The 16,317-nt window shown below is 42.6% G+C and overlaps 1 protein-coding gene across 3 annotated transcripts in view; it reads right to left on the bottom strand.

Annotated features, from left to right (window-relative positions):
* The window catches only part of CARD11 (caspase recruitment domain family member 11), a 171,753-nt gene that overhangs the window by 13,176 nt on the left and 142,260 nt on the right, over positions 1-16,317 (bottom strand). For all 3 annotated transcript variants that reach the window (XM_085892843.1, XM_085892844.1, XM_085892842.1), the window contains 5 exons: positions 14,880-15,117; positions 13,815-13,974; positions 10,877-10,979; positions 3,058-3,231; positions 2,083-2,207 (listed from right to left, as the gene is read on the bottom strand). In XM_085892843.1, coding sequence (XP_085748969.1) covers positions 2,083-2,207; positions 3,058-3,231; positions 10,877-10,979; positions 13,815-13,974; positions 14,880-15,117 — 800 coding nt within the window. The remainder of the gene's footprint in view (positions 1-2,082; positions 2,208-3,057; positions 3,232-10,876; positions 10,980-13,814; positions 13,975-14,879; positions 15,118-16,317) is intronic.

The raw sequence follows: 16,317 nt of genomic DNA on the forward strand, positions 1-16,317 counted from the left end.
GGCGTAACGGGTCACTGAAAAACAGGGTAGGTCGGTCGGGATCTTTTTTTTTTTTTTTTTTTTTTTCCTAATAAATCCCAAAATTTTTGGATAATAAATCCAAAAATTTAATAAATCCTAATAAATCCCTCCCAAAATCTCCCCCGGCTTGAGTACCACCCTTTTTGTCGGCGGGTTCTGTCCGAAACACTTCCGGGTTTTTGCGATCGCGATCGCAATCAACAAGATACTTGAAATCGATAGCAAAAAAACAAAAAAAAAAACGTAGGGTCGGCGGAATTTTTAGGGTCGGGCGGGTTACGCCAATGCAACATTTTTTTTTTTTTGGCCTTATGTTCAGCCTCTCCAAAAATGCCTTGTTTGGAAACACGATCTACTCTCGTGGACTGAAGTATATAATCGAAACATTGTATCTGATTTGAGAAGCGGATCCAGTGGACGAAATAATTGTCGGAATCTGGAATGAAATCTGAAACTTTTAACAAATAACGATTTCTATAACTTAGTGTATTTATTTAAACAAAGCATTAAACTTAACTTTTCCTGCTGTTCGGACGAATATATTGAGTGAAGAAAAGATTAAGGAATGTTGCTGAAGTGTAACTTCATTGAGTGTAATGCCGTGCTCTGCAACTTGCTTTTGCAATCCAGTGATACATTCCACAGAGGTCATTTTTTAAGCCAATGATGTACGCAATTTTCTTTTTACTGTTTTGTGCGATCTGCTTTCATGAAAAAATATTAATGCAAATGTACTATTCCAGTTTTTGCAATATATTAATAGTCGCTAGTTTCTGCAAGCGAAGAGGTACTTTTTTGGTGCTGTAGGTATCAAGAGAAGAGGGTTTTTTTGCTTAACACCATTTTGTCCGATAATATGAATATAGATTACTAATAGTTGCTGCAATATATTAACAGCCAGCAGTTGCTGAAAACAAAGAAGTAAGGAGACAGCATACAGACATGGTACAAACAGGTACAAATGACTCTCCATGGGGCGTGTGCATGCCTGCATACTTGGTTACGTGTGTGTGGTGCATGGGTTTTGCAGGCGCGTGATCTGAACTCGAACTCGACGTCACACCCGGGTGTGTGGAACTGTGGAGGTGGTTATGCGGCCGTCTGCTCCCCATGTACTTTTGCATGTGGGGAGCAGACATGCTGCAGCGCCCAAGCCATATGGGGAACAGATGTGCTGCGGCATTGAAGCCAGATGGGATGTGCCACTGTGCAGTGTGGGTGCGGGGACATCCGTGCAAGTGTGCGTGTGAAAGTATGAGTATATCGCCGGTGAACGTGCACGGTTAGCATGGACAGTGAGTCGGTTGAAGGGAGGCATATGGGGGGGGGGTGCATGTTAGCAGGCAGGCCTTTGCCAGGTAGATATCATGGGATTTAATTTTTAAATGCTCCACGGTTTTTCTAGAACATGGCGATTAAAAAGAAAACGTTTCCGTTTGGCCACGTTTTATCACCCTGGTAATGCCCTGGTAGCTGCCTACCTTCCCCTCATGCTGCCTTCCCCTCACCCTCCCCTCACACTGCCTTCCCCTCCCCTAACGCTGCCTTCCCCTCCCCTAACGCTGCCTTCTCCTCCCCTCACGCTGCCCCCCATCCCCTCACACTGCCTCTCCCTCCCCTCACGCTGCCTTCCCTTAACACCACGCTGCCTCCCCATCCCCTCACACTGCCTCCCCATCCCCTCATGCTGCCTTCCCTTTTTCTCATGCTATCCTCCTCCCAAACCCTCTGCACCACCATACAACTCTCTGGAGGTTGAGAGAAAGGGGTGTCAAATAATGTGCAAATTGGACAAATGAAACCCCTTCCTCGCTCCCCCATTATTTCTGTCAGCGAAGCAATGGGTTGTAGTTGCTAACATATTATTTAAACTGAAACAATTGGTTGGCCAAAGTACTGAGTATATCATATCCCTTTCCATGCATGCATTATCCTCATAATATACCATAATAGCATGAAAATTAAAATTCAATGGACATAAATATTTTCCTGTTGGAGATGATACAAATTAAGTAGAATATGCATACTCGTTAAAGCGACAATATTACACTTGTATTTTACCAGGGTGATGATCTCTTCCACTGCCTTGACTGTATAGCACAAGTGCAAGTTGTCTTGGTGTTCTTTGTAACAGATGATATCTCCTTTCTTCTGTTTTTCCACAATCTCCTCATTGCTCAGCTCCTCTGTTATAAATGGAGTTTCAAGACTCTTAGTGATGATGTCACAATGTTTTCAAGATATAATGGAGTCGCAAATTACATTAATATACAGGTCTCAGATTGGAACATCTCATTTATGTTTTATATTACATGCTTGTGCCATTATGTTAATTTTTTTTAGATCTTTAATGGGCCTTATTGATAAAAAGACACTTTGTACGTGTGTGTGTGTGTGTGTGTGTGTGTGTGTGTGTGTGTGTGTGTGTGTGTGTGTGTGTGTGTGTGTGTGTGTGTGTGTGTGTGTCCGTGTCTATATATTTTCTCTTTTAAAAAGTTTTTCTCTGCAACTGCCTGTCCGATCGATGCAAAACTTTAAACAGAGGAGGGACTCCCCATGGAAAATATTTCATTGCTAACTCTGACATCATAGGTCACATGATATGGCAACCACATTGGATTAAAGAAAAAAAATTGGACGTCATATTCTCCAAAATAGCTTAATGAAAAAAATTGAAACTTGGCATAAACTCCCCTTGGGGCATTTTGAGTGCTAACGATGATGTCATCGGTGAAGTGGTATTCAAACTGCAGTGCAATTGGTTGAATTGAAATCCTTATCCTAAAAATCTGAAACCTCATATATCTGATATATGACCCGATGTGAGTGAAGAATTAAATTTATGACGATCCTAACCCATGACAAGAAAATATGTGACATCATAGGGTGCATCGGCCATAATAGCAGTGCACCATAATCGTAGCGTGTTCAGTTAACAATTGTATTTTTGTTCAGAATGAATGCACGAGGCAAGAATATGCGCTCGACATGTGCCGTTATATTTTGACTGATCCAACCCAGCACATGAGTACATGCCAACAGTGCAGGTCATGTAGTCGGAAAAAGGTCCCAGTAGGCGTGGGTAGAGCAGTCTGGCCACGACTCGTGGCACAACAATCACAGGGCGGCTGCAAGGCGGACGGCAAGGCTGCACCAAAGTGTAAGGTGTAGGGCACGTACGTTGCTCTGCATTTGGCTCTCCAGATGATTCTGCAAAAACATGAATAAAAATAAGTGTAAAAAATGTAAATGCGAGGCCATGAAAAAAATCCCTTTGGAAAATCATCCCAGTGCCATATCCACACCCGAGCACTTACACCTATTGTACATTGTCCAATTATATAGTTGATAAAAGTAAAACATGTCACCATGTTACCAGCACACACATTGGTCCTTTTTTATTTTTCATACATTGTCAAGGCTCGTATAAGAGCTAACACACAGAACATATAACAAAGGGAGCAGGAGACAAGAAGGGCAGGCGAAGGAAGCACAACACAGTCGGGAGCAGAGACATCGGGAGATCTGTAGAAGAGAGGGGGGTGGGGCGGGATGCACGGGCTAAAGGCCCTGTCACACCTTGACGATTTAGCCAGCGTATGCCTGACGTATGCAAAATTTGGTTAAAACGCTGGCACACGTCGAATACGTTATGGGTAAGTTTGTATACGTTAAGAGTACGCTGGCATACGTTGTAGTATGCTGGGTTTTTTTCGTAGTACGCTGGCATGCATCGTAGTACGCCGAGGTGTTAGACAATTTTTCCATGCTTGAAATTTTTCGACGTATGCCAGTGTATGACTCACACGTTCCGCATACACTTGGCCATAAGTTGTAGGCACGTTACGCGATCATTGACACACGTCGACACACATTACTTGCAAGTTACTCATAAGTCGAAACACGTCGAGGTAATGTTTAGCGTACCCAAAACTTATTTCTAACCTATGAGAAACGTGTTGTAGGCACGTTACGCGATCATCGACACACTTTACTTGTACGTTACTCATAAGTCGAAACACGTCAAGGTAATGTTTAGCGTCATTGTTCCAGACTCTCTGGGTTTTTTTTCTTCGGTATGACAGTGATGTTGACACTTCGATTTCTATTGCGGTTATGATATAATATAATTAATAGGCTGCCGCTCAATGATTTAAATCATAACCGCACTAGAAATCGAAGTGTCAACATCACCGTCATACCGAAGAAAAAGAAAAAAAAACCAGGGTGTCTGGAACACTGACGCTAACCATTACCTCGACGTGTTTCGACTTATGAGTAACGTACAAGTAACGTGTGTCGACGTGTGTCAACGATCGCGTAACGTGCCTACAACTTATGCCAGCATATGCGGAACATGTGTCATACGCCGAGTACGTCGAGAAATTTTCAACATGCTGAAAATTTCTCGACGTACTCGTATGACGACGTATGCCAGCGTACTACAACGCATGCCAGCGTGCTCTTAACGTATACAAAACTTACCCATAACGTATTCGACGTGTGCCGGCTCGGTTCGGCAAATTTTTCATACGTCGGCATACACTGGCTAAAACGTCAAGGTGTGACAGCGGCTTCACACTTCAATGTCTAGTGCGGTTATGATTTGAATCGTTGAGCCGCAGCCTATGAATAGCCTATGCCACGTGATCGTCGGCGATACGCTGCCGCGCTATGCATAAGTTAGACTATCGTTGTTCATAGGTTGTGAACGCCGATAACACGCTCAGCATTCGTTGGTATAAGTTATCTATATGTGATTAAAACGTTCTGTGTACGTTACTAATACGTTATACATACGTCCAACACGTCATTATATGCTCAAAACTTTCAAAAAAAACATCAATAGTTCAGCGTACGCCAGCGTTTTACATACATTTTGATACCTTGCCATACGCTGGCTAAAACGTGACAGGGCCCTAAACAAGATGGACACTACAGGGACTTTCAGGAAGGAAAGCAGGGAATTTGATGGAGGTAGGTTTGGGGTGGATTAACAGGGGTAGAAAATATCATGGTTTTGGATGGGGGAAGATATGAGGTGGTGGTGAACAGCTGTTTTGAAGACCTGGAGGGAAGAGTAGGATTGAAAAGAGTGCAGTTGTTTCTTGTTTTTTAATATACAATGTCAATGCTCCAATGAGAGCTAACACACAGAACGTATAACAAGGGGAGCAGGAGACAAGAGGAGTGGGAGAGGGAAGCACCATACAGTGTGGAACAGAGACATTAGGATATATGTGGAATGGAGAGGGATGGGGCGGGGTACACGGGGGAAACAAGATGGACACCACAGGGACTTTCAGGAAAGAAAGCAGGGAATTTGAAGGAGGTGGGTTTGGGTTGGATTAATGGGGGTAGAAAAGATCGAGGTTTTGGATGGGGGAAGATAAGAGGTGGTGGTGAACAGCTGTTTTGAAGACCTGGAGCGAACAGTGGGATTTAAGAGAGTGTGGGAGTTTATTCCAAAGGCGGGGAATGAGAGTGTGAAGGTGAGCAGTGATTCGTGATTTTGGTAGTTTTACCAGAAGGGGGTTGCTGGCGGACCTAAAGCGCTCTGTGGAAATATGGGAGCACATATTGCAGACAGAGCAAAGTGGGGGGGGCGGGGGGGTGAGACCGGAGAAGAGACAGACAAAGACAGAAAGACCATCAATCTGCCTGCAGTGAGAGAGTGAGAGGCTCAAAAACTCAGCCTCACCGCAGGCATACAGGGAGGGAATTTGAGGTAAGAGAGGGGATGGAGGGTGAACACACACCAAAAACAGACTTAACTCGATGCCACCAGGATTTTGAGGAAGGAGACATGTTTGAGAGTTCAGACTTGAGATGAGAAAGATGTTGTTTCCTGGCTCTCCTGAGGGAAGAAACGCACTTGTTCCGTGCATCATGGAAGGAACTGAGATTGCCTTCAGTTGGATTTGCCTTCCATGGGGCAAAGTCAAGTTGTTTCAGGACAACTTCCTCACCACATGCTTCAGTGGACCATGGGTGGGAGGAAGGTTATGACAACTGAAGATGAGATGCGATAAATATGTGCATGAGAGAGAGCAAGTTTCTTTGAAAGAATTCCCAGGATGAGTTGATGTTGGAGTAAGTAGAATGGAAGACCAATCGAAGTTTGATGGCTGCTTGAAGTCCCTGCCAGTCAGCCCGATTGAAGTGCCAGACTCATCGGCACTGAGGTGGATCTCTAATAACAGCCAGAGAGATGTCTACTTCAACAAGCATGTGGTCAGATGAACAAATTGGAGTGAGGGAAGAACAGCAGATATTTGTTGGGAAATTGGTCAAAATCACATCCAGAAGAGATGGAGTACTGTTGGTTGAGATCCGGGTCAGGAACTTGACAGATTATGTCAGTCCCAATGAGTTGCAGAAGTCCTTTGCTGAAGTGCCATGACAGGTGAGAGAGGTATCCACACAGCCAACTGGCGTGATGACAAAGTCACCACATATGAGGAAGAGAGAGATTGGATTAGGCTTTAGAGGATAGAAGTTGGTTCATGTTTTTTGTGAGGAAGATGTAAGGCCTAAGTCACATTTGACACGGCAGCCGTGGGGTCTACAAAATCTACGGCCACGAGCAATTATAGGGCGGCCGCAGTATTTCCATGGTCACACAATGTAGCAGTCACATATGTTTTTATTTTTCGGGTAGCCGCACGGCATATTTATAAATTGTGGAGACCAAAAACGTGGGGGTGCCGTACAGTCTTTTATTTGATGTTGCACGGTGACCTTAAGGCATTCCTGCGGCGGCCATAGAATTTTCAAGGCAGATGCAAGATGACCGCAGGGAGGCCCTAAGGCGAACGTGCGGCCAGACGGACGGTAACGAGTGGGTGCTTTTTTTTTTCTTTTTTTTTAACAGTTCTTTTGTTTCGGCTTGTCGAATTGCTACGGCGAACGTAGAAATGAAAAAAGTTATAACTCTGCGCTATAATTCCACGGCGACCCTACAGCCTGTAAAATATAGCCAAACGGCGTAGGGCCACCCTGAGCCTACCACAGAAACTCTACGGCCGCCGCACGTTTCTGTCAATTCAGAGGGCGTACGGCCGCCGTATCCTCGTCGTAGAGCAAATGTGACAGGCCTAAATGGAGTCATCACTGTTTGGTGGACGGGACAACATATATATATATATATAAACATGAGGTGGGAGTGGAGGGGAATCCATAACCAGAGGTATTCCTGGGGGTGTGAGGGAGTGAGGACACTGCATCTTCTTCTTGTGTATGGCAGCTTGACTGCTGGGTAGCTATCATTTTGTTGGGGCACAACTATGCCTCTGATGCTGTGCCCCTACGGCAGTGCACTGGTACTCATTTTGCCAACCTTGGAAGGATGGCAGGCTGAGTCAAGCCCACCTGATGTTAATTCAGTGGAAAATGGGGCTTGAACTTAAGACTCTAAGATCCTAATCCAGCCATCCTCACCACGAAGCCAACACCATACTTTTGGCAGTGCATGGAGAGTGAGGAATAGAGCTTTTGATGAAGAGAGCAACTCCGCCACCAGGATGAGGATCAGGTCTGTCATATCAGAAGAGGGAGTAGCCAGGGAGAGATATGAAGGAGTCACAGACATCTTGAAGGAGCAGAGTTTCTGTTCAGCAGATTATGTCTGGTTTGTCAGTGGCAACCTGTTTGGAAAGATCTGTCAGGTTAGAGCGAAGGCCCCGGATGTTTGAGGTTCACACTGTTAAGAAAGAGGGAGGGGAGGATGCTTTGGTTCAGGGGAGGTGAGGGGAGGGGAATGGAGAGGTGGAGGAGATGGGATGTGGGGAGAGTTGTTGATATTGTGTGGGGGATTGCAGAAGACCAAGGGGAGAGGGCCGGATGAGTGGGAGGAGTACAAAAGGATCGTTGGTGATGGGGTGAGGCACAGTGGGGAGTTGAAGATTGGAGGAAGGGAGGAATGAAATGGAAGAGAGAGTGCAGGGGAAGGAGGCAGCTTTGTGGATGTGAGGGGGCGACTTTGAGACGTGGTGGTGAGGGGGGGTTAGAGGGAGAATTGAGGAAGAAGGGTGAGGGGTGAGCTTTTGAGAAAGGTAAGAGGGAAGCTTGGGGGGGTGGAAGAGAGTGAAGATTTCTTTGAGAGGGAGGGATGAGAGGGAAGCTTTGAGAGGGAGGGGACGATGAGAGGAAGGCTGAGAGGGGAAGGCTGAAACTGTGTCGTGGTATAGTGAAGAAGGGAGTGGCCAGGAGGAGGCAAAAGATTTGATGGGTTGGGAAGAGGGGTAGGTGTGATGGATGAGAGGAAAGAAATAGAAAAGAAAGAGCATGTTTGAGATGTTGAGGAGTGTACTCATTGAGAGAGTGAGATATCTGTGAAGTTGGAACGGAGCCCACAGATGTTAAAACACCACATAGTTTGGGACACTAGAGGAGGAGCTGATACTAAAGCAGAAAACAGTGAAGAGGTGCTCAGAGAGGAGGTAGGATGAAGGTCAAGATGGGAGGCATAGGGAGGGGGTATAACAGGTGAGGGGTTAGGAGGACGTAAATTTAAGTCGGTGGAGTGAATTGGCACTGAAGTTGGAATAAAGGGACGATTGATGGAACACGAACATGCATTGGAAACTGGGATTTAAATTTTTTAAAGTCAGAGATGTGATTGAAGACATTATGTGAAGGATGTAATAAAGAATAAAGAGAATGGAGAAAATAAATGTTGTAACAGTTGGACTTTTTAGACATGGGATGAAGGAAAGGTCGAATTGAAAACAGGCTTTGGAAGAAGAAGAATAAGAATAAGAAGAGTAGTGCATTATGATACAATACCAAGAACCACGCGCGCGGAAGAGGAAGTTGTAACATTTTTTAACAAACCGTTTTTTTTGTTTGTTTTTACTATAAAGATTACGCAAAATTAGGTGAAAGAAAGGTTGAAGAAAAGATCATGAAGGTGTATAGTGAATGTGCATCAGCAAAAGTAGAAGGAAGAATAGCAGGTAGGATGTCACATGGTTATGGTGGGTATAAGGTGAGAAGGGAAAAGATATAAATAATATATATCTATATATTTTTTATTTTTTTTAACACATGAAACAGAGGGTATAGTTGGGAGGAATTGAAAGAGTGGAGGAATTGTGCTGAAATTAAACTGAAGGTAATAAGTAGAAAATGCAACAACATGATTGTGCACATAACCAAAGGAAAGGGTATGCCTCAAGGAAACCCAATATGAAAAGACCGCCCAGTACTCACCAATTAGCACAAGTTTTAAAACAAAATCGAACTACAAACACACAGTAAACACGGAGATAACAAAATAACAGTAAAAACGCGACAAAAAAAAGAAAAAACGACCAGGAAACTTATCTTTGAGAAAATCAGCAGCGATCCTGAGAAAATCAGTTGCTCAAGAACCAGAACCAGAAGTTGAAGAACCGGAACCGGTCTATTATTTTTGAATTAAAAAAAAAACAGTTGACGGATGCTTGTGCATCCCCATCTGAAGAAAGGTGTGCTACCAGATACTGCGTCTTCGACTTGCATCACATCAGAACAGCAGTTTTTAATCAAGTTCAACCTCATTGGGGATCAATTCCAGACGGGACACCTCAATGACATGCACTCTACCAACTGAGCTATCTTCATTGGTTAGATTTCCTTGTTCCGATTTACACAGGTCATTGATACTTATAGAATCACCAATTGGTTTATGTGGAATTGCTAATTTCATGCAACACAATGCTGTGAAATTGTAGTGAAAGCATAGCAACATAATGCGAAGTAAGCCTGTTGCAATGATGCTGTGAATTCTACCATTGCATCAGAAAGGGTGAGCAAAACATGCATTTCATACATAAGCAAATGGAGGAAGATGGTGGGAGGGGTGAAGGGAGCATATTCAGATGCCTTAAGAAATTGAAGTTATCAAACATACAGAGGTAAAAGTACAATGTGTAAATGAAGGGAAGTTTGAGTGTTCGGATAGAGGGGAGCCTTACCCATTTTCCTTTTTTCTGCTCTGTGTTTCTGCTGTCTGATATTTGCAATAAAAAGGTCTGATCCCTGTCTAAATTGTAATGAATAAATGTTTATTTGTATAATAATGGACGATAAATTTGTGCAAAACTTTTAGAAACGAATCTTGTGATGCAAAGCCGCTATTTCTAGTGTTACCGTTCCAGTAGTAGGTGCTTGATTTATTCTGGAAAGTGCCTGTGATAACTTTTAAGTAGGGTAGGTCATTGCATGCCACTAACCTGGCCAGATTCTAAATGCCATTCCTAATCTATGAAGGCACTTTAGTGCATCAGTGGCACAATTGAACTTCATCATAATGAAATATCATAATGAAACCAAATCAAAGTCAAATATGTATTCACAAGATACACACAAGACTTGTTCAAGCAGAAAATGCCTGCGGCTAAGAGAGCCAACGTGACAAAAATAAATCAATAAATAAACACTAGGGCCTATTGTAATGAAGAGACAAGTCAAATTCCCATTGAATACCTGCTCTATAATTAGAGGTCATGACGAATAGATGGTTTATTGATTACAAGATGGTGAACACCTCAACCAATAAACCCAAGTTTGTCTTTCCTAAAATTGGAAAAACAACCACTGCGAGTTGTTTACATTTATTGACGAAGCCCTGGCAGCCAACATATGCACCTGACAAAAGCTCTGTTTGTCTGCATTTCTTACCTCATCTTGCTTCCAGATTCTCTTCCACGATCTGAAAAAACTATTTTTTCTGCAATTCTAGAAACAGGACATGACTGGATTTGACCACATTCTTTGAGACCTTTTTGGACTATACATCACATAATTACAAAGCTCAAGTTGCTTTCAAGTAGCGATACAAGCAGTGTACAGAGGGTTTTCTATCTTGTACCATGGAACTGATCTTGGCTTGTCCTGCGTGGAGTCATGACAAGGTGTATGTGCTCATTCCTGATGGCTTGCTTCAAATGACTTGCCTCGAAGTTTCCCACCATCTGTGAGAGAAACGTCAGTTCATTTTGCATCAGCCTTGGATAAAAAATAATTTTTTTGTGAAATATTATTTCCACTACACTTGAACGAGACAACTTAATATCATCTACAAATACGAGTTTTCAACTTGTTAATGGATCCCAGTGTGCAGAAAAATGTGCTGTCCTTTTTCTAGGAATGATCCTGAATGTTGATTGTTGTTGTATGATGTTGTTTCAAGTCCAATTTGAAAGCAGGTCATACAATATGTTCTGAATTCCAAATTTGAGAAACTAGAAACACACGTTCCCTACAAGAGAGGCCGGGGAGTGTCATGCATTTTCAGTCTTTTAATTTACCATAATTATACATTTTCTTACACTATGATGTGTAACAACGATGCTTTGGACTTGGCTGGGGGAAACGGGGTGAAGGGGTTGGGGGGGGGGTGTTATTATCATTACTATTATTATTGTTGAAATTATTATAAATATTATTTTTTTAACAGCATTGATATAATTATGTGATTATCATTATTGCCTCCAAACTATTTTGAACGGAAAAAATGTCCTCCGAAGATGAAATGCTTGATGTCCTGCTTCTTCTTCTTCACGTGATATCCAAGTGGCAGCGTGTTAGTATTACGAGTGCGTGCCCGTACGTGCGTGGCCGTACGTGCAAAAAAAAAAAACAACTTTCAAACCGCGTGCCAGAAACAACAACCACACAGGCCGTTCCTTCGCTCTCGCATGCCCGTACATGCGTGCCCATACGTGTGTTGCTGTACGTGCAAAAAAAAAGAAGAATTGTGACGTCAATTGTGATGTCATAGCACCGTGTCCTCTCATTGGTTTGGTAAATAAATGGCCATAACTTGGGAACCACTTGTCCGATTAATATCAAGCCTTGAAAAGGCACATCCACAGGGCCCCAGCAATATACCTGGCAAGTTTCAATTAGATCGGAGCAGTGGTTGTCGAGAAACAGCGGTCACAGACAGACAGACAGACAAGCTGGTAGGCGGCGATGGGTCGCCGAGCATGGAAACTATAAGATATAGAGCAAAATGGATGTCATATAGCGGATAGGGAATCACCTTAAGATTATGCATATCAAATCTCATCCAGTTCCATCTCATGATAACTACTCGGTATCCATTTGAATGTAAAGTACCAAAAATGCGGTTTGAAATCGGAAATCCCCAAAGTTCGAGGGGGTGCTGTGGGTGAACAAAGATCTAAATCGAAAATCCGGCTCGATCGTTTGTACACAATGTATTCCAGACGATTAGTGTGAATTTTCATGACCATCCGACCATAACCCTAGGAGGGCATTTGGTGTGAAGGCACCTCCAGCTCTTGCATATTATCGATTTTTGCACTAATTGACCTTTGACCCCTGACCTAAGTGAAATCGGTCAATATCTCCTGAGGCAAAGTTGTAGTACTCATTGAGTACTATGAACCTGCAAAGTTTCATTCATATCGATGCACTCACCTGGTCGTTAGGGGGCCTTCAATTTTCGCCAATTTTCACGCATACCTAATTGTAGGGGGCGCTGTGGGTAAAGTATTCCATATATCACAAAAACAGGAACATATTTGATAGAGCATCACCTGTAGATCATTCGTGCAAAATTTCACAACCCTACGGGGGATAATGGCTTTCGGAATTGATTTCGTGTGAACGGTACCGATTTTGAAGGTTTTTCGGTTGTTGCTAGAGAACCAAAGCGTCCCTAGCAACCATCACAATTTCCAAAGCACTAGGTCATAAGATGTACCTACCACCCGAGTTTGGTCAAACTCTGCCCACGTTTACTACCAATTATGCTGATGACAAACGAACAAACATCCAAACAAACAGACAGAATTACTGACATTAATGGTCACCTATTTTGGCTACCCAACAGACACACAGAGATTGCTGGAATGATAGATTATCATTAATATTATTATGCCATTATTATTATTATTTTTTGTAATTGGAAGCAACCTTGGAAAAATGCCACTATAACGTAAAACGACACTGAAGATGTCGTTATTACTTTTGTTATTCGAAGCAGCCTTGGAAAAATGCCATGATAGGCTATTTAAACATCTTAACACAGCGTTTGTCGAAATATGAAAAACCTCTTGAGGAGCACAACAAGGGGAGCAGGAGACAAGAGGGGTGGCAGAGGGAAGGAAAAAAATAGTGTGGAACAGAGACATGAGGAGATCTGTGGAAGGGAGAGGGATGGGGGTACACAGGGTAAACAAGATGGACACTACAGGGACTTTCAGGTCCTTACATGACAGGGAATTTCAGGAAGGAAAGCAGGGAATATGGAGGAGGTGGGTTTGGGGTGGATCCTTACTACAAGTTTCCACCATTTACAGTACAGTATTCCTGTCCCCACGTTTTCCAGTGCACGAGGTGTTTTTGAATTATAAGCAGTAGGTATGTTTTGCTTCGTGCACGTAACCTGGCAGGGGATTGTGTATGCAGACCTGTCACTTGCCTATACACCGCTTAAATTAAGGTATTCGTCAGAAGAACGTGTTGCACGTTTGGAGCAAGATCGCCATCGGGCGGGTACTCTGCTAGTAGAGCATAATGACACAACTAGATTTGATACAAAATAAAGTGTTCATTGTATCATGGTCATTGTTTACACTTGGAGGAATTTGGTTCCCTTTTTACTCCAGATGTATATTGTTTTAAAGATACAAACAATCAAAAATTGGCGGAGTTTACATTCAACCTTTACAATCTTCAATGATGTCTGAACAATCAACCTTTACTTCAAAGTAATGTTAAGAATCTATGTTCAGGGGTTGGGTCTGTTTTCATTGTTTGGGAGCTCTGTGACTGACCTGGAAAAAGCTCTCGAGAACGTTGGTTGTTGAGCTCCCTCTGCGAGAAGGTGTGAGCGAGGTTCTTCTGTGATCCGATGGCAACTCCTCAACAATGCCTTCTTCAGATTTGAAGTCATTCAGCAGCTGCAGGATTCTCTCAAAGAGCAGTTTCTGTGCTCTGAGTACGACATTGAAGGATTTAATGCTTATGATTAGTGCCTGAATATTACCAGAAATAGATGAAGATATTACCAAATCAATTTCAAAGTAATTTTTGTTTATACGTGTTGAGGTTTATGCATCCGGATTAGGATCCGGCCTATCTGTGAGTTGCAAAAGATAAACTGTTCAGTCTGGCAGAGGTATGCACTCTACCGAGTGTCGTTCTAGTGTCTACATTTCCTGGTAGTGATCCTGCTGCAGCCTGCCTGTCACCATTGTGGAATACTACATGGTGTAGAGTGGAATCATTCACAACGTCTTCAAGTCAATTGTCTACAAGTGTAGAAAACATACTTATACGAGAGAGAAAGATGACATTCCTTTTAAATGGTAGATTGCAACCTGCACAAAAAGTAAAAGAGAGGAGGCTGATAAAGACATTATATACATCTTCGTTCATGAAAACAATGGCATCGTACCCTGGGTGACACTAATGTGGTGCTCATCAAGAAGAGCTGGATGCAATACCATGTCGAAGGTGCAAGATATGTTTGAGAAGAAGGTGCTCACCTATTTATTGAGGTTCAGTGCCAAAATACATTCAGGTGATGTTATGCCATTATCATATGAATGGAGGGTACCCCACAGTGAAAGATTTGCAAGAAACAGTTGAAATGCTAGCTTGGTAGAGCAAGACCTCAGAATCTGAACGATGATACAACCCAGCACAGCCCTGGTCAGATAGTTTCACCAATGTTGCTTGACTTTTTCCCAATTAACAAGAGAAATTATATTATGATGCGAGATTAATAATTTTTGTTTGTATGGATGGTATTCCACCATCTTGCAGAAGTCAAACATATTTGGCTCCTTATTGCATCAATACCATATATACACATAAAACAAAATGAGGAAACATACTCATGGTTGTTGAGCAGGATACCCTCCTCCTCATCACGCATTGTGTAGGGGTTTACTCGTGTGCATAGCCAGACACAGCGTCCCATGTGCCTGGTGTCGATGACGTGCACGATTTCATCACAAGCAACTTCCAGCAAACCACTCTGACCACCGCCGAATGAAAGGTTTACACGCACATAGAAAGAATCACCAGACACCGCCTGTCCAGTTTCCAGATCCATCACCAGCTTGCGGTACCCTAGGGTAGGAGACCAGAAAGAACATGTGAATAAAACATGGGTATACACTTTTTTTTTAGCCTGAAATCACAACTAAATCATGTACTATCATTTTCTTAGAATTCCCGAAGCATCTATAAGATGATGTTGATTCATTATATTGGGCCTATGTGTTTACGTACTTGAAAAACTCAAAATCATGAACAATTCAAGAGTTTTTGTCAAACACAAAGGATGATGGTAGCCTTCCTTTGGCACTCTGCAGGGAACATAGCCAGGTCAGTATAATTCAATCCAAGTTCCACCCAATGTACTATTCTCATAAACAGAGGGTTGGGGGTTGAGGGGCTGCCAAAGCTGCAGTTACTGAGGCAAAGGACAGTGTGTGATTTGCCATTGCCTTCTTACCAGACTTGAGATCTAAACCTGATTACAGCAATGACATTCAGACACACACACACACACACACACACACACACACACACACACACACACACACACACACACACACACACACACACACACACACACACTAGTTAAATGGTGAAACTTTATGCAGTGATGTTATCTCCCTTGAGTAAGTCAGAAAAGAAGTGACATCAACACTGGTGTGTTGTTTTGTTTTGTTAATGGATCCCAGTGCTCTTTCCAGAATGAATCAAGCACCTACGACTGGAACGGTAACACTAGAAATAGTGGTTTTGCATCACAAGATTCGTTTCTAAAAGTTTTGCACAAATTTATTGTCCATTATTATACAAATAAACATGGATCCCCAGGGTGTGTTGCATTCCTCATGAAAGCAAGTCACTTCGACTGTGGAACAGAGATGTGTCATTCGAGTACACTTGTGAAAAAGAACATAAAATAAGATCGAAGTCATAGGAAATTACACAATTTTGTGATGCATGGCTTTCATGTAAGATTGTGACAGATTGTGATATTTTCTTGAAAAGGAATTTGCCATGTGATGAAAACTGGGTTCATAATTTCAAATGGGGGCAGCACGGAGTGGAGACATTCTTTGTCCCCACCACCAAAAACGTTCAAAGTTTAGTCATCAGCCATAAAACCTATACCAAAAACGTTTTGGGACCCCAACAGTCAAATGAATGTGGAATTTCATGTCTATGCCCAACAGAATACAATTACAAACAACTCCTGTAAATAGGATTTTATTTGATGAGTTTTTAAGATGCTTTACAAAATAGCTCTTACTG

This window comes from Eptatretus burgeri, chromosome 8 (assembly GCF_056783735.1).
Source record: "Eptatretus burgeri isolate ZD-2024b chromosome 8, Ebu_testis_v1, whole genome shotgun sequence".
Classification (NCBI taxonomy): Eukaryota; Metazoa; Chordata; class Myxini; order Myxiniformes; family Myxinidae; genus Eptatretus; species Eptatretus burgeri.